Source organism: Aegilops tauschii, chromosome 4 (genome assembly GCF_002575655.3).
Source record: "Aegilops tauschii subsp. strangulata cultivar AL8/78 chromosome 4, Aet v6.0, whole genome shotgun sequence".
NCBI lineage: Eukaryota > Viridiplantae > Streptophyta > Magnoliopsida > Poales > Poaceae > Aegilops > Aegilops tauschii.
The window spans coordinates 374,525,391-374,543,486 of record NC_053038.3 but is presented as its reverse complement, the minus strand read 5'-3'; the positions used below and the strand labels follow the sequence as shown (position 1 = coordinate 374,543,486).

At 44.7% G+C, this 18,096-nt stretch overlaps 2 protein-coding genes across 3 annotated transcripts; one reads left to right on the top strand and one right to left on the bottom strand.

Annotated features, from left to right (window-relative positions):
* Nucleotides 1–9,171: 9,171 nt before the first annotated feature.
* On the top strand, nucleotides 9,172–13,649 carry LOC109779275 (sulfoquinovosyl transferase SQD2). Its single transcript, XM_020337875.4, has 11 exons — nucleotides 9,172–9,864; nucleotides 10,100–10,166; nucleotides 10,270–10,340; nucleotides 10,657–10,774; nucleotides 10,851–10,924; nucleotides 11,015–11,070; nucleotides 11,186–11,269; nucleotides 11,348–11,435; nucleotides 11,524–11,601; nucleotides 11,994–12,050; nucleotides 12,938–13,649. Exons 1-11 carry the CDS (start codon nucleotides 9,749–9,751, stop codon nucleotides 13,374–13,376), a joined length of 1,248 nt encoding a protein of 415 aa, XP_020193464.1. The 5' UTR covers nucleotides 9,172–9,748; the 3' UTR covers nucleotides 13,377–13,649.
* Nucleotides 13,650–14,107: 458 nt separating this feature from the next.
* Nucleotides 14,108–16,299, bottom strand: LOC109779276 (josephin-like protein). Of its 2 annotated transcripts, none has more exons than XM_040387291.3 (3): nucleotides 16,220–16,299; nucleotides 15,839–16,126; nucleotides 14,108–14,938 (listed from the first exon to the last, which is right to left on the bottom strand). In XM_040387291.3, the coding sequence occupies exons 2-3, from the start codon at nucleotides 15,977–15,979 to the stop codon at nucleotides 14,483–14,485; spliced, it is 597 nt and encodes a 198-aa protein (XP_040243225.1). In that variant the 5' UTR covers nucleotides 15,980–16,126; nucleotides 16,220–16,299; the 3' UTR covers nucleotides 14,108–14,482. The 2 variants fall into 2 exon arrangements, with proteins under 2 accessions (XP_040243225.1, XP_020193465.1); XM_020337876.4 differs by having other exon boundaries at nucleotides 15,839–16,122; nucleotides 16,220–16,238.
* Nucleotides 16,300–18,096: the final 1,797 nt, after the last annotated feature.

The following is an 18,096-nucleotide window of genomic DNA, read 5'->3' as shown; positions in this document are numbered from 1 at the left end:
CGGATAAGAAGGATGGCAAAGTGAACAAAGGTATATGTGATATACATGTTATTGATGTGTACCTTACTAATGCTCACAGTAGTGCCTGGGTATTTGATACTGGTTCTGTTGCTAATATTTCCAACTCGAAATAGGGACTATGGATTAAGCGAAGATTGGCTAAGGACGAGGTGACGATGCGCGTGGGAAATGGTTCCAAAGTCGATGTGATCGCCGTCGGCACGCTACCTCTACATCTACCTTCGGGATTAGTTTTAGACCTGAATAATTGTTATTTGGTGCCAGCATTAAGCATGAGCATTATATCTGGATCTTGTTTAATGCGAGACGGTAATTCATTTAAACCTGAGAATAATGGTTGTTCTATTTATATGAGTAATATCTTTTATGGTCATGCACCCTTGAAGAGTGGTCTATTTTTGTTGAATCTCGATGGTAGTGATACACATATTCATAATATTGAAGCCAAAAGATGCAGAGTTGATAATGATAGTGCAAGTTATTTGTGGCACTGCCGTTTGGGTCATATTGGTGTAAAGCGCATGAAGAAACTCCATATTGATGGACTTTTGGAATCACTTGATTATGAATCACTTGGTACTTGCGAACCACGCCTCATGGGCAAGATGACTAAAACTCCGTTTTCTGGAACAATGGAACGAGCAACAGATTTATTGGAAATAATGCATACTGATGTATGCGGTCCGATGAATATTGAGGCTCACGGCGGGTATCGTTATTTTCTGACCTTCACAGATGATTTAAGCAGATATGGGTATATCTACTTGATGAAACATAAGTCTGAAACATTTGAAAAGTTCAAAGATTTCAGAGTGAAGTGGAAAATCATCGTAACAAGAAAATAAAGTTTCTGTGATCTGATCGTGGAGGAGAATATTTGAGTTACGAGTTTGGTCTTCATTTGAAACAATGCGGAATAGTTTCGCAACTCACGCCACCCGGAACACCACAGCGTAATGGTGTGTCCGAACGTCGTAACTGCACTTTATTAGATATGGTGCGATCTATGGTGTCTCTTACTGATTTACCGCTATCGTTTTGGGGTTATGCTTTAGAGACAGCTGCATTCACGTTAAATAGGGCACCTTCTAAATCCGTTGAGACGACACCTTATGAACTATGGTTTGGCAAGAAACCCAAGTTGTCGTTTCTTAAAGTTTTGGGCTGCGATGCTTATGTGAAAAAGCTTCAACCTGATAAGCTCGAACCCAAATCGGAGAAATGTGTCTTCATAGGATACCCAAAAGAGACTGTTGGGTACACTTTCTATCACAGATCCGAAGGCAAGATATTTGTTGCTAAGAATGGATCCTTTCTAGAGAAGGAGTTTCTCTTGAAAGAAGTGAGTGGGAGGAAAGTAGAACTTGATGATGGTCATGTAATTTCAGATCAATTTACTACCGAACCTCGTAGGTCAACCAAAGTAAGATCCGCACCAGAGTGGTACGGTAATCCTGTTCTGGAGGTCATGTTACTTGACCATGACGAACCTACGAACTATGAGGAAGCGATGATGAGCCCAGATTCCGCAAAATGGGTTGAGGCCATGAAATCTGAGATGGGATCCATGTATGAGAACAAAGTGTGGACTTTGGTTGACTTGCCCAATGATCGGCAAGCCATAGAGAATAAATGGATCTTCAAGAAGAAGACTGACGCTGACAGTAATGTTACTGTCTACAAAGCTCGACTTGTTGCGAAAGGTTTTCGACAAGTTCAAGGAGTTGACTACGATGAGACCTTCTCACCCGTAGCGATGCTTAAGTCCGTCTGAATCATGTCAGCAATTGCCGCATTTTATGATTATGAAATTTGGCAAATGGATGTAAAAACTGCATTCCTGAATGGATTTCTGGAAGAAGAGTTGTATATGATGCAACCAGAAGGTTTTATCAATCCAAAGGATGCTAACAAAGTGTGCAAGCTACAGCGATCCATTTATGGACTGGTGCAAGCATCTCAGAGTTGGAATAAATGTTTTGATAGTGTGATCAAGGCATATTGTTTTATACAGACTTTTGGAGAAGCCTGTATTTACAAGAAAGTGAGTGGGAGCTCTGTAGCATTTCTAATATTATATGTGGATGACATATTGTTGACTGGAAATGATATAGAATTTCTGGATAGCATAAAAGGATACTTGAACAAGAGTTTTTCAATGAAAGACCTCGGTAAAGCTGCTTATATATTGGGCATCAAGATCTATAGAGATAGATCAAGACGCTTAATTGGACTTTCGCAAAACACATACCTTGATAAAGTTTTGAAGAAGTTCAAAATGGATCAAGCAAAGAAAGGGTTCTTGCATGTGTTACAAGGTGTGAAGTTGAGTCAGACTAATGCCCGACCACCGCAGAAGATAGAGAGAAAATGAAAGTCATTACCTATGCTTCAGCCATAGGTTCTATCATGTATGCAATGCTGTGTACCAGACCTGATGTGTGCCTTGCTATTAGTTTAGCAGGGAGGTACCAAAGTAATCTAGGAGTGGATCACTGGACAGCGGTCAAGAACATCCTGAAATACCTGAAAAGGACTAAGGATATGTTTCTAGTTTATGGAGGTGACAAAGAGCTCATCGTAAATGGTTACGTCGATGCAAGCTTTGACACTGATCCTGATGACTCTAAGTCACAAACCGGATACGTATTTATATTGAACGGTGGAGCTGTCAGTTGGTGCAGTTCTAAGCAAAGCGTCGTGGCGGGATCTACGTGTGAAGCGGAGTACATAGCTGCTTCGGAAGCAGCAAATGAAGGAGTCTGGATGAAGGAGTTCATATCTGATCTAAGTGTCATACCTAGTGCATCAGGTCCAATCAAAATCTTTTGTGACAATACTGGTGCAATTGCCTTGGCAAAGGAATCCAGATTTCACAAGAGAACCGAGTACATCAAGATACGCTTCAATTCCATCCGCGATCAAGTCAAGGAGGGAGACATAGAGATTTGCAAGATACATACGGATCTGAATGTTGCAGACCCGTTGACTAAGCCTCTCTCACGAGCAAAACATGATCAGCACCAAGACTCCATGGGTGTTAGAATCATTACTGTGTAATCTAGATTACTAACTCTAGTGCAAGTGGGAGACTGAAGGAAATATGCCCTAGAGGAAATAATAAAGTTGTTATTTATATTTCCTTATATCATGATAAATGTTTATTATTCATGCTAGAATTGTATTAACTGTAAACTTAGTACATGTGTGAATACATAGACAAACAGAGTGTCACTAGTATGCCTCTACTTGACTAGCTCGTTAATCAAAGATGGTTAAGTTTCCTAGCCATAGACATGAGTTGTCATTTGGTTAACGGGATCACATCATTAGAGAATGATATGATTGACAAGACCCATCCGTTAGCTTAGCATGATGATCGTTTAGTTCGTTGCTATTGCTTTCTTCATAACTTATACATGTTCCTATGACTATGAGATTATGCAACTCCCGAATACCGGAGGAACGCTTAGTGTGCTATCAAACGTCACAACGTAACTGGGTGATTATAAAGATGCTCTACAGGTGTCTCCGATGGTGTTTGTTGAGTTGGCATAGATCAAGATTAGGATTTGTCACTCCGATTGTCGGAGAGGTATCTCTGGGCCCTCTCGGTAATGCACATCACTATAAGCCTTGCAAGCAATGTGACTAATGAGTTAGTTGCGGGATGATGCATTAACGAATGAGTAAAGAGACTTGCCGGTAACGAGATTGAACTAGGTATTGAGATACCGACGATCGAATCTCGGGCAAGTAACATACCGATGACAAAGGGAACAACATATGTTGTTATGCGGTTTGACCGATAAAGATCTTCATAGAATATGTGGGAGCCAATATGAGCATCCAGGTTCTGCTATTGGTTATTGACCGAAGATGAGTCTCGGTCATGTCTACATAGTTCTCAAACCCGTAGGGTCCGCACACTTAACATTTGGTGACGATCGGTATTATGAGTTTATGTGTTTTGGTGTACCGAAGATTGTTCGGAGTCCTGGATGTGATCACGGACATGACAAGGAGTCTCAAAATGGTCGAGACATGAAGATTGATATATTGGAAGGTTATGTCTGGACACCGGAAAGGTTTCAGATGAGTTCGGGCATTTTCCGGAGTACCGGGGGGTTACCGGAACCCCCAGGGGAGTTAATGGGCCTTAATGGGCCATGGTGGAAGAGAGGAGGAGGCGGCCAAGTGGGAGGCGCGCGCCCCCCAAGCCCAATCCAAATTGGGGGGGGGGGTGGCCCCCCTTTCCTTCTCTCCCTCTCCCTCTTCCTTCTTCTCCTACTCCAACTAGGGAAGGGGGGAAACCTACTCCTACTAGGAGTAGGAATCCCCCCCTTGGGCGCGCCCCATGAGGCCGGCCCTCCCCCTCCTCCACTCCTTTATATACGGGTGATGGGGGCACCCCATAGACACACAAGTTGATTGTTTTAGCCGTGTGCGGTGCCCCCTCCACAGATTTCCACCTCGGTCATATCGTTGTAGTGCTTAGGCGAAGCCCTGCGTCGGTAACTTCATCATCACCGTCATCACGCCGTCGTGCTGACGAAACTCTCCCTCGGCCTCAGCTGGATCAAGAATTCGAGGGACGTCACCAAGCTGAACGTGTGCAGATCGTGGAGGTACCGTGCGTTCGGTACTTGGTCGGTTGGATCGCGAAGACGTTTGACTACATCAACCGCGTTACTTAACGCTTCTGCTTTCGGTCTACGAGGGTACGTAGACACACTCTCCCGCTCATTGCTATGCATCACATAGATAGATCTTGCGTGATCGTAGGTAATTTTTTTGAAATACTGCGTTCCCCAACACGAACCTCGTAGGTCGACAAGGGTATGTACAACTTCTGAGTGGTACGGTAACCCTGTCTTAGAGGTCATGTTGTTGGACAACGGTGAACCTACGAGCTATGGAGAAGTGATGGTGGGCCCGGATTTCAACAAATGGCTAGGAGCCATGAAATCCGAGATAGGATCCATGTATGAGAACAAAGTATGGACTTTGGTGGACTTGCCCGAGGATCGGCAAGCCATTGAGAATAAATGGATCTTTAAGAAGACGAAAGACGCTGATGGTAATGTCACCATTTATGAAGCTCGACTTGTCGCAAAGAAGTTTCTGGCAAGTTCAAGGAGTTGACTATGATGAGACTTTCTCACTCATAGCGATGCTAAAGTCTGTTGGAATTATGTTAGCAGTTGCTGCATTTTCAATTACAAAATCTAGCAGATGGATGTCAAAACAAAGTTTCCTTGACGGTTTCTGTCGTGGATTTGTCACGCCAGATGTCCTAGTGTGAGGACTTAGTCGTGAGGCCAACGCATCTATGTGGTAGTTTGAGAGGGGTTGATCGGGATGAGAGACGCGAGGAAAGGTTGTATGTGATACAACCAGAAGGTTTTGTCGATCCTAAGGATGCTAAAAGTATGCAAGCTCTACCGATCCTTCTATGGACTGGAGCAAGCATCTCGGAGTTGGAACATATGCTTTGATGAGGTCATCAAAGTTTTTGGGTTTATACAAAGTTTGCAAGAAACTTGTATTTACAAGAAAGTGAGTGGGGGCACTACAACATTTCTGATAACTATATGTGGATGACATATTGTTGAACGAGAATGATGTAGAATTTCTGGAAAGCATAGAGGGTTGTTTGAAAGGAGTTTTTCAAAGGAAGACCTGGGTAAAGCTGCTTACATATTTGGCAACAAGATCTATAGAGATAGATCAAGACGCCTGAGAAGACTTTCACAGAGTACATGCCTTGACATGATTTTGAAGGAGTTCAAAATGGATCAGTCAAAGAAGGAGTTCTTGCCTGAGTTGTAAGGTGTGAAGTTGAGTAAGACTCAAAGCTCGACCACAACAGAAGAAAGAGAAAGGACGAAGGTCGTCCCCTATGCCTTAGCCATAGGCTCTATACGACATGCCATGCTATGTACCGCACCTGATGCGTTCCTTGCCACGTGTCTGGCAAGGGGGTACAAGGGTGATCCAGGAGTGGATCACTGGACAGCGGTCAAAATTATCCTTAGAGGAATAAGGAAATGTTTCTTGGTTATGGAGGTGATAAAGAGTTCAGCGTAAAGGGTTACGTCGATGCAAGCTTTAACATCAATCCGGATGGCTCTGAGTAGCAAACTGGATACGTATGGTGGAGCGGCCATTTGGAATAGCTCCAAGTGGAGCATGGTAACAACATCTACAATATGACATAAAGATTTGCGAAGTACACGCGGATCTGAATGTTGCAGACCCGTTGACTAAAACCTCTCTCACAAGCAAAATATGATCAAACCCCAGAACTCATTGGGTGTTAATCACATGGTGATGTGAACTAGATTATTGACTCTAGTGCAAGTGGGAGACTGTTGGAAATATGCCCAAGAGGCAATAATAAATTAGTTATTATCATATTTCCCTGTTCATGATAATCGTTTATTATCCATGCTAGAATTGTATTGATCGAAAACTCAAATACATGTGTGGATACATAGACAACAACATGTCCCTAGTAAGCCTTTACCGGACTAGCTCGTTGATCAAAGATGGCTATGGTTTCCCAGCCATGGACATGTGTTGTCATTTGATAACGGGATCACATCCTTAGGAGAATGATGATGGACAAGACTCAAACTATGAACGTAGCATATGATCGTGTCAAGTTTATTGCTATCGTTTTCTGCGTGTCAAGTATATGTTCCTATGACCATGAGATCATGCAACTCACTGACACCGGAGGAGTACCTTGTGTGTACCAAACGTCGCAACGTAACTGGGTGACTATAAAGGTGCTCTACAGGTATCTCCAAGGGTGTCTGTTGAGTTGGCATGGATCAAGACTGGGATTTGTCACTCCGTATGACAGAGAGGTATCTCAGGGCCCACTCGGTAATACAACATCATAATAAGCTTGCAAGCAATGTGACTAATGAGTTAGCCACAGTATCTTGTATTACGAAACGAGTAAGGAGACTTGTCGGTAACGAGATTGAACTAGGTATGGAGATACCGACGATTGAAGTTCGGGCAAGTAACATACCGATAGACAAAGGGAACTGCATACGGGATTAGCTAAATCCTTGACATCGAAGTTCGACCGATAAGATCTTCGTAGAATATGCAGGAACCAATATGGGCATCCAAGTCCCGCTATTGGTTATTGACCGTAGAGGTGTCTCGGTCATGTCAGCATAATTCTTGAACCCGCAGGGTCTACACACTTAACGTTTGGTGACGATATAAGTATAGTTGAGTCATTATGGTGGTTACCGAACATTGTTCGGAGTCCCGGATGAGATCCCGGACGTGACGAGGAACTCTGGAATGGTCCGGAGGTGAAGATTGATATATTGGACGAAGGGTATTGGGGTCCAGAAGTGTTCCGGAGGTACCGGGTGATGTCCAGCATGACCGAAAGGGGTTTCGGGGGGCCCCGACAAGTGTTGGGGGGCCTCATGGGCCTAGGGGAGGGAGCCCACCAGCCCACCAAGGGGCTGTGCGCCCCCAAGTCCCCTTCCCACGTTGCCAGAGGAGGTGGGGCGCCTCCCTAGGGCAGCCGCCCCCTTTGCCTTGGGGGCCAAGGCTCCTGAGGTGTGGGGGGCCAAAACCGATCTAGGGTTGCCCCATCTTGGCCGCCGCCCCCTAGATGGGATCTAGGGGCACCCCCTCCTCCTCCCTTCCCCCTATATATAGAGAGGTGGAGAGAGGGCAGCCGCACTCATACAGATCTATTCACACCACGGTGCTGCCCTCCCTCTCCCTCGTAGCCCTCTTCCTCTCTGTAGTGCTTGGCGAAGCCCTACCGAGATTCCACCACCACCACTGTCACCACGCCGTCGTGTTGCCGGAGGACTCGAGCTACTACTTCACCATCGCTCGCTGGATCGAGGAGGTGAAGGCGTCATCAAGCCGTACGTGTGTTGAACGCGGAGGTACCATCCGTTCGGCGCTAGATCAGGAGTTTGCAGGACGGATCGTGATTGGATCGCGAGTATGTTCGACTACATCAACCACGTTTCTCAACGCTTCCGCTTAGCGATCTACAAGGATATGTAGATCCAATCTCTCCTCTCGTAGATGTTCATCTCCTAAATTGATCTTGGTGAGTGTAGATTTTTTTTTGTTTCCCATGCAACGTTCCCCAACGATGAGTTCCCTGTTGGAGACGAGAGGTAGAGAGAAACCCTAACTTTGGGGCAGTTTACATGTGATCTACCCAAAACGCTCTATCGATGGATTTGACGTGACTAAAAAAACAAGTGGTCAGTCTGGGGCTGTTTGGTTCATGACTAAGGTTATTTTATGTTGCCACATCTAAGATTAGACACGACTATCTTATATCCGACAATGGGCGGTGACGTAGACTTAACAGGACGAATGAGATAGCCCGATGAGCAATTTAGAGCACCCATAGCGTGTGGTTTTTGCTTTCTCTACTAAGACTTCTCTCTCCTCTTAGAGGCGGCCTCCACACATTGCAACCCCGGTTTTAGTTCAAAATAGCATCATCTCTTAGCAGGGAGGCAGCCTCTAAGAAATAACGAAATTGAGTGACCCCATTGTCAATTGTAGGGAGGGACTGTGGTATGTCAAGAAACTTGTTTTCTAAACCTGTTGGTAGGGTCCATCTATAAGGCAACGTGTGGGACCTAGCATAGAGGCAATGCTGCCTCACACATTGTGGATGCCCTAGTCCTGCTGCACTCCAAGAAAACGTCATTCAATTCACTAATCAAAGATTACACAGTTTGAGACTCCATTGAATAAGCTGGCTTGCAAGGCAAGTAGGAGTAGGAATTAAGCACCTCTAGGCCCATCTCAGTCTGAGATTCTCAGACTAGAGTTCTACTTGTACACTTGTGCAGCAAGCGACACGACGAGAATAGAAAAAACACAAGATGCGCGACGCATGCGTGGTGCAGGCGTCGGGGACAGCAGGCAGGACTGTTGGCAGCGGGGGGCAGAGCAAGGCTGGAAAATCGTATTCCTACCTGGCCGCTGTCGTCGCCCGTCAGCACTCGAGAACCTCAATCATTCCCCATTCCATCTCCCTTCTCCCGTGCTGGCTGCCAGCCTTGGCAGGCAGCCGGCTCTGATTTGTTTCACGTTTCTTCAGATTTTTAGCCGGTTTGACCAGCACCAGGCAGCAGCGCAACGCACGCAACGCAACGGCACGAAGCAAAACCCGGCGGTCTCTGTCGCGCCCTGCGCCCGCGGCAGGGGAAGGCATATGCCTCAGGCGGCCTCGGCAATTATTCTCCCTCCCGATTACGACTAGCAAAGCCACACACCTCAAGCCAAGCCAAGGCACCAGGTCGTCAGTCCACCACGCCTCGCCGCGGGGGAGAAGGAACCCGATTCGATTCGATTCCATCCCCCCGTCTCCGCTCGTCCGTTGTACGACCTCCCCGCCCCGATTCCTCCCGTTTTCTCCGCGGCCGCTGCCCGGTCCACCACGTCGTCGTCGTCGTCGCCTCGCGCCTCGGTGCCGGTCGCGCCGGCGGCACGCGTGCTGCTGCTTCCACGCGTCGCCGCCTCCCAGCGTGGGCGCCAAGGCGAGGCGGGAGGCGGAGGCCGGGCTTGGAGGAAGGATAGGGGGCACGGCACGGCTGGGAGGAGTAGTGCACGCCACGGCGGCCCGGCGGTGGGGTATAATTCGCGCGGTGGCGGCGCGCCGAGCTGGGGGGTCGGCTGCGCTGGTGCGGGTCAGCAGAGCAGCAGGATGGGGCAGGCTCCGGAGATGGCGGCGCCGCTGCTCCTGCGGGTGGAGGACGCGGACGCCGAGTGGAGCTCCAGGCCGCATCGCATTGCTCTCTTCGTCGAGCCTTCGCCCTTCGCGTCAGTCTCCCTCCTCCCTCCCTCCCTATTCCTCCTCCTCCCAACCCAAGTTTTGAAGCACAAGGCGCTGGCCGGATTACAGTAGTATGCTAGATTGGATCAGATCAGATCGAGATGCTCTGCACGCCGCCGTGCACAATTGGGTCGCTGGATGCGTTATTTCTTAAATTCGATGCTTCTTTGATCTACTGAGGAACTCCAGAGTCAATGCCTTTTCCTTGTTGCTGTGTCGCAGTTACATCTCCGGCTACAAGAACCGGTTCCAGAACTTCATCAAGCATCTGCGAGAGATGGGCGATGAGGTATCCGATCCTTGTTACCAACCTTGTCGCTGCTTGACTTGACTTGTACTGTTTTCAAGATCGTTGTTCTGCCTCGGAATTGACGCCTGCTTATTCGGTTCAGGTCTTGGTCGTGACCACGCACAAAGGAGCTCCCGAGGAGTTCCATGGAGCAAAGGTCATTGGCTCGTGGAGGTAATCATCCAACACAAACTATCGTCGCCCTCTACCTCAGCGATCAGTCCACTCCAGAAATACCAAACGATCCCAAAAACTACTTTGCTGAAAGCACAGAACGCAGAAAATATGATGGAACATTTGCAGAGGAGTGTCCTGTAATCAACTGCCATGCTGACTAGAACGTTTGGTAGATATATTGTGAAATCGTCGTTATATTTATTTTCAAGTATTTTCCTAGTCAACTTTCTAAATTTGGAATGTCGTCAGGATTCAGTTTGTGGAAACTTCTTTATTCTGCATGTACTTCGGTTCCTAAACTCCTCCTTTTCAGCTTTCCATGTCCATTGTACCAAAATGTTCCACTCTCGTTGGCACTGAGCCCCAGAATATTTTCTGCCGTGTCGAAGTTCAAGCCAGACATAATCCATGCCACTTCACCTGGAGTTATGGTAACTGTCAAAAACTCAATATGCATCCATTGCCATTTGCCCTGTGGTTTCTCATTACCACATATCGTGATTTCAGGTTTTTGGCGCCCTTGCTATCGCAAAGATGATTTCAGTTCCAATGGTCATGTCTTATCACACACATCTTCCAGCGTGAGTTTCTTTTCCACTGCTAGGTGTCAGCTGGTTCAGTGTTGTTAAGAGATTAGCACTCTTGAACTGATTTCTTGTAACGGCTTCCAGGTACTTACCAGGGTACAATTTAAATTGGTTACTTGGACCCACATGGGGCCTTATAAGTAAGCCCATTGTCATCACTTCTTTTATGTTCTGTACAAAAGTGCAAAGCTGAGAATAAAATAAAACTGATCTTTCTCACTTAGTTTGTGCTGACATTCTTATTTTGTTTCAAAGGATGTCTCCACAGGTCTGCAGATCTTACTCTAGTTCCTTCAGTAGCTATTGCCGAGGACTTTGAAACTGCTAAAGTAGTACCAGGTTAAACAATCAAAATAAATCACTATTTATACATTTCAACCCTTCGTCTATCCTAATCATACCCACTTGCCTCTGCAGCAAACAGAGTACGGCTTTGGAACAAGGGTGTTGATTCTGAAAGCTTCCATCCTAAATTTCGGAGGCATGAAATGCGGATCAAGTTGAGGTATCTCCTGTTGCTTCAAATTCAACAAGGAAAGAGTTGAGGAAGACAACGCGCATGCTTATTGATTTTTCTTTTCGTCTCCTGTCAGCGGTGGTGAACCAGAAAAACCATTGATAATTCACGTGGGCCGTTTTGGGCGTGAAAAGAATTTGGATTTTCTGAAGAGGTTAGCTTTTCCCATACACAGAATATACCATCAGTACTAGAAATAGAGACAATTTGAACTACATGGAAGTAAAATGGATAGGTATATTTTGCATCCATGATATTTAGGTATCATTCTATAGTAGCTGTTTTTTGCTGCTTATGGCTGTTAAAAACTGCGATACTATAATTTTCCTTTTGTATGATCAACTTTATCAGTGGTCCCTATGTAGCATTTTAGCTTCAAGCGTGCTCAGGATATTACTTCTGCTATCTTGATTTTTTTTTTGTAACAAAGTGAACACTTCATGTTAGCATTACTTAAACCTTTCCTATCTGTAGAGTATGTGTTTGCTACACGAGTGTCATTTTTCTGTGTTGTTAGTGCTTTACTTATTTGAATTGTTAATACAGAGTTATGGAAAAGCTCCCTGGAGTAAGAATTGCTTTTGTTGGAGATGGACCATACAGGTGAGTCATTTGTCCAACTGTTAACTATTTGCTGTTTTCAGTAAGACACAAACCTGATGACATATGGGCTTACGTTCATCACCAACTACCCACTATTGAAACAACATAATCTCGAGAACTTTATTCTTTCACACTTCCAACGTACTTCCTCCGCCCCAAAATAACTATCGTTGATTTAGTACAAAGTTAGTGCAGCTTTGTACTAAATCAGCGACACTCATTTTGGGGCGAAGGGAGTATATGCTAATTCACAAACCATATACTCCCTCCGTTCCTAAATGTAAGTCTTTTTAGAGATTTCAATATGGACTACATACGGAGCAAAATGAGTGAATCTACACTCTAAAGTGTGTCTATGTACATCCGTATTTAGTCCGTATCAAAATCTCCAAAAAGACTTATATTTAGGAACGGAGGGAATATATGTTAAAATATTGGCTGCGTTAGCTTACTTGCTGGTGAACGTATACATATACGTGCCAAGTCTCAAGTGGTCAAGCATATCTTCACTGCTGACTGAGTTGTGAGAAGAAGATGGCCTTCTCACAAGTTGCGGATTAGTATTCCTTTTTTCTGTTTCTTTGAGTTAATTGTATACATGGTTTCGCCTGAGGGTTTGTTTCTTCAGTAAGTTAGGAACTCAAGAGTACTACTGCACAAGATACTTCTGGACTAAGCAAGTAAGCTAATGCAGCCAATAAGCAAATGTACCACATGTCCACAAACAATAACAATGCTTAAATACCAAATGAGAACATGGTATGCTTTGTTTACAATGAGCACTGAGCAAGTGATAACCAACTTATTGTGCCCGGCCATCTGTTTGACCCCGTGCGGTTTCCTCTTCAATTCTGGAGATGTTTACACCGTCTGTTTTATCTTGGCAGGGCTGAGCTGGAAAAAATGTTCACAGGCATGCCTGCAGTTTTCACCGGAATGTTCCAAGGCGAGGAGCTCTCTCAAGCGTACGCCAGTGGGGACGTATTTGCAATGCCTTCAGAGTCTGAGACCCTCGGACAAGTAGTGCTGGAGTCCATGGCTTCTGGAGTTCCGGTTGTCGCTGCTCGCGCCGGAGGCATACCTGATATAATTCCCAAGGACAAGGAGGGCAAAACCAGCTTCCTCTTCACACCCGGGGATCTCGACGAGTGCGTGAGGAAGATTGAACAACTCCTCTCGTCGAAGGACCTCAGGGAGTCCGTCGGAAGGGCTGCCAGGGAGGAGATGGAGAACTGCGACTGGAGAACGGCCTCGAAGACGATACGCAACGAGCACTACAGCACCGCGACGTTGTACTGGCAGAAGAAGACGGGCAGAACGGGGTAGGCGGCGTTTATCCAGCCAGGCATTCCGTTTGCTGCCCTGTCTACTGTTATACATAACCGAAGGATTTGTACATTGTACCCAGCAGCAGCTTGCGAGCTTGTGTGGCTTGCTGCACTCATATGTCCACAGTTACGGATGATTGACCGGCCGCTTGTATGCAGTTCCTGTACATTACAAAGTTCTTTGAAATTGGCCATTTCCGTCCTACTGCTAGTCTGTTTCTACTAATTACTACTACTTTTGTTCCTAAATATAAGACGTTTTGCAGTTCAATAAGGTTGATGCAAGGGCCCTCTAAATTCTCAATGCATCTATCTGTTTCTACTTATTACCACCTCTGTTCTTAAATATAAGACGTTTTTGCGGTTCAATAAGGTTGATGCAAGGGCCCTTTAAACTCCCAATGCATCAATCTGTTTCTACTAATTAGTACTCCCTCCGTCCGAAAATAAGTGTCTCAACTTTGTACCACCTTTTGTATAAAATTGTACTAAGCTTAAGACACTTATTTTTGGACGGAGGGAGTACCTCTGTTCTTAAATATAAGACGTTTTTGCAGTTCAATAAGGTTGATGCAAAGGCCCTCTAAACTCCCAATGCATTAACCCATTCGATTACAAGTTATAGATTTCGAAACTGCCTTGCTTCCAAGTTCCAACCAGAAGAGGCGCTAATAGGCTTAAATAGCAGCTCTACCACTGTCGATCATTTTAGCAGTACATGACCAACATGAGAAACACACAAGAAAATAAATAAAACTCACACCAAATGGTTCAAGATGTAATGTACACGCAATGCACACAAAATAGTTTTCCACACAGCATATACACTTCAGTTACAAAAAAAAGGCATATACACTGCCGGAACAGATTCTCCTTTCCTAAGCTCTGCATACACAATCTCAGAAAAGGGAAAACTTCTATCATCCCATGCATCCATGTATCTGAACTCCTACAGGCACACCATGATTCTCACAAAGATTGAGAGTTTCAGAGAAGCTGCTATTGCAGACGCAGGTGATCTCATTGTCAATTCAGAAATATGGGCAACAGGTAAATCACGGAGAAGCCAATTGCTCTAGCCTCTCGAGATCTGAAGCAGTGCAATCATTCGTCTTGGAGCACGATCATGAGCTCCCCGCCTTGACTGAGAACGCTGTCCAGGAACGCAATTAGTTTTTCTTTGCACTGAAACTGCTTGGCCGACGGAAGATCGCTGTCCAGATTAAACCAGATGCCATCAATGCTTCGAATTGCCACCCAATGCCTCCCGGTCCACAGGCCCCTCAACCTCCTGACCGGTACATTGATCATCAGACCTACCAGCGCTTCGGCATCCAGATCTATCGAAGATGCCCCCTTCCGATGATCATGCCAAACTACCTTCTTCTTTCTAGATTCTACCGCCGCGATAAGAACATTTACATCATAGTTCCCTGTTAATGCATTGTGGTGGGGCTTCCAAATCAACGATAGAGGAGTCCATCTCTCCTTGTTTGGATCAGTAAGAACAAGATTTTCAGCAATCCCATCCAGCTCAGCTCGGGTGAACGATTCTTTTTCCTGAACCACACGAAACACAATCATGGTAAGCCCGGATTAAATAAGGTGGCGTCAGAGCAAAGAGACCGCCTATGCAGTGCATGGTAAGATCATGCTACCTGTATATATGTTGATGAGTGAAAGTGCCAAGCAGTTACCTCTCCGAGGATTAAGTTATTGTAATATTTTTTCATACTGATTATTAGTAGATGATAAGAAATGAAAGCCAATCAGATAGCAGCTTAAATGCTTGTTATTGCCGTGCGATCTTGGCCTCTTGCACTCACATGGCTGCAAGCGTGCACAGCTTGGTTCCCCAAATTCATGTCAACGTCAATTTGAAACGTCATTATGAAACTTGACAAAGACCAAAATATTTGTTTCCATCCCTATCAGCTACCAATTCATGATTCACGCGCACAACTGGCAAAGCCTTCATTGTATTCGGTGGACAGAGGGCTGCAAAACGGGTGAACCACACCCACCCATAAACTTGTCAGACATAACTAATGACGAACAGTGCCCACTCAATGGGCCAATAGTTGATAGAGTGACCTCAATTGCTGTCCCTTTCTACCGAGAAGGAAGATCTGTACATACTCTTAATATGCCCTGATCTTTCACCACAGCGTAAGTTGTGAGAAGTTGGAAACAATCGCATAAAAAACATGCTCACCAAGAGCACAACGCTCCACTACTATAACAATCTGTAGCTTCGCGCGGAGTAATCTGACTACTTAGGGTGCTGACTGACTGCCGATGTCCTTTGATGGGAACAATCAGGCGAACAAGAAAGCACGAGAGATAGAATCTAATTTGTTGGACTCAATTACTAAACTTAGGATTACGCAAAGTTCTCAAGCGCAGTTACTCGAACCATGAACATAGTACCGCGACTAAGCAAGAGAGGAGAAGGGTCACCTGCATAAGGTTGTTGAGGGCGTGGAGGAGGCAGAACTGCATCCTTTGCCTCTCGTGGTACACCTTGCTGCCGCTGCTGCTTCCCGCCGGGGCCGGCCCTTCCTCGTCTGGCTTTGCTTCTGATCTGGCTCCCGACTCCATGCTGCCGCGATTGATACCGGGGCAGCGGGGGATTGGGTTTTATCCCCACGGATTACGGACCGGACGGCGGTGGATTCCTTCCCTTATCCCACGGCCGCACCAAACAGACGCACGGCTTCTGCGCCGCCGCCACGAGGGGAAGCCTGCCTATCGTCGTGGACGCAACAGTAAACAGCCGAACACAAAAGGAGATTTGCATTCAATCAAGGAAAAAAAAAAGAACACAAAGGGGATTCGCACCGCCCGGCGCCACTGCCTTGTTATAGCTGTTGTAGAGTGAAAGTAAAGGAGACAAAGGAGAGACACAAAATAATTCTCTTAGATCTATTGCAATGTGGGAGACTCACTTATATACATGTTGAAGGGGTGTGTTGCGGAGACATCTCTTTCTCAACAGACACCTTTTGGGAGGCATCCCTCTCATACAATTGATTACATATTTTTTATTTCTCAACACTCCCTCTTGATCAATTCATCATATGTATATTGCAAACTGAAAACTCCTCCAAAAACCCTATGGGAAAAATTGAGGAGAAACCTTATAATAATATGCCATCTAAAACTCCTTTAAAACCCAGCGGAAAAAATATAAGGAGAAACCAATATGGCATATATCTACACTTGTATTTATATTGTCTCGTTAAAAACCTTATATGAGAAACAATCATGAAAAACTCATAAAGAGAAAAAGAGTACAATATGAGTGATTTGAGGATCACCAACGGGTTATAACTTGGGAATTTACTCCTCCTGAACTTTGCAAACCTCCAGAATATCTCATACCAATTCCATGAACCTAGTTCTGGAATATAAACATTGATAAAGATATTGTGAATATTACAATAATCTGTTTGCATATTATCCTCTTACATTTATGTAATTCACAGGGATAAATATAACCCATAAGCAATACAAGTGACATTATCTTGGTAGATAATGATAATCTCCACATGATTTCACATGTGGCCAATCATTCTATGAAGTCATCCACATTTTGTGATGCTTCAAATAAAATAGAATGATTACTGGAAGGACTCGTTTAGAGTCTATTATGAAGACTTCCCTCAAAAATACTTTTCCAGCAAACCCAGTCTTTGATATGACATTGTGGGATCAGATAATTAGCCACTATCAATATATCAAACCATGGTACCATCTAGATTTTCCTGATGAAATTGATCAAGACCCTTTGTGCCCTGGATATATCTGACGATATTCCTTACACAAACCTTATACCTTCCAGGGAATTGCACTCTCAATAAATTGCCAAAAACTATAGTGTCAGGCCTGACATATTTTGCAAGATATATGAGTGCTTTGATGGTATTTAGATATGGCAATTCATGCTCCTCTATCACTTCACCATCTCCCCTATGTCTTAAGGATTTGTATCCCATATTAGGTATAATATGACCATATGTGTCTTTGATATAATATATCCATATTGAACTTCTCCAATACTTTTGGATATATGAAGACTGACGTCTTAGGGGATATGCTCAAGTCATAAACTTAGCATAATTTGGTTGAACCCAAATATCCGTCTCCACATGATTGTGTATATTTCATGTCTTATATAGAATTTGATGATAAGATCATCAACACCACAAATTAAGGTGATGCAAAATCCAATCCAGGATTTCTTCATGAATACACGTCAACAATCATTAGTATGAGAGTAATCCTTGTCAAGGAATAACTCACTTAGTCGATTGCACCATACAATTCTCTGACTACTTCAAGTCACAGAATGACTTCAGAAGTTCCACACATGCATGTTGCGATTTACCTTTGGATTCAGAATATTAAGTCATTCAGTGACTTCAATATATACATCCAAACTAATTGACCCACGGGAGTATATAGACATTACATACATCAACCGTATGGATCTGTACTGCCATTAACATTCAGTATCGAAACATAATTCCACTCATACCAAGAAGGTATGTTACATCGTAACCGATGTCGGGTCTCTGCAAAAAACCCTTGTGCTACAAGCCTCGCTTTCTCACCACCTCACTTATTTTTGTTTCCAAACGAAAATTTACTTCTCTTCCCTCTAGAAGATACTTATGAGGAGCATGTTTTACAATGGTAAATACCTCTCTTTTGAT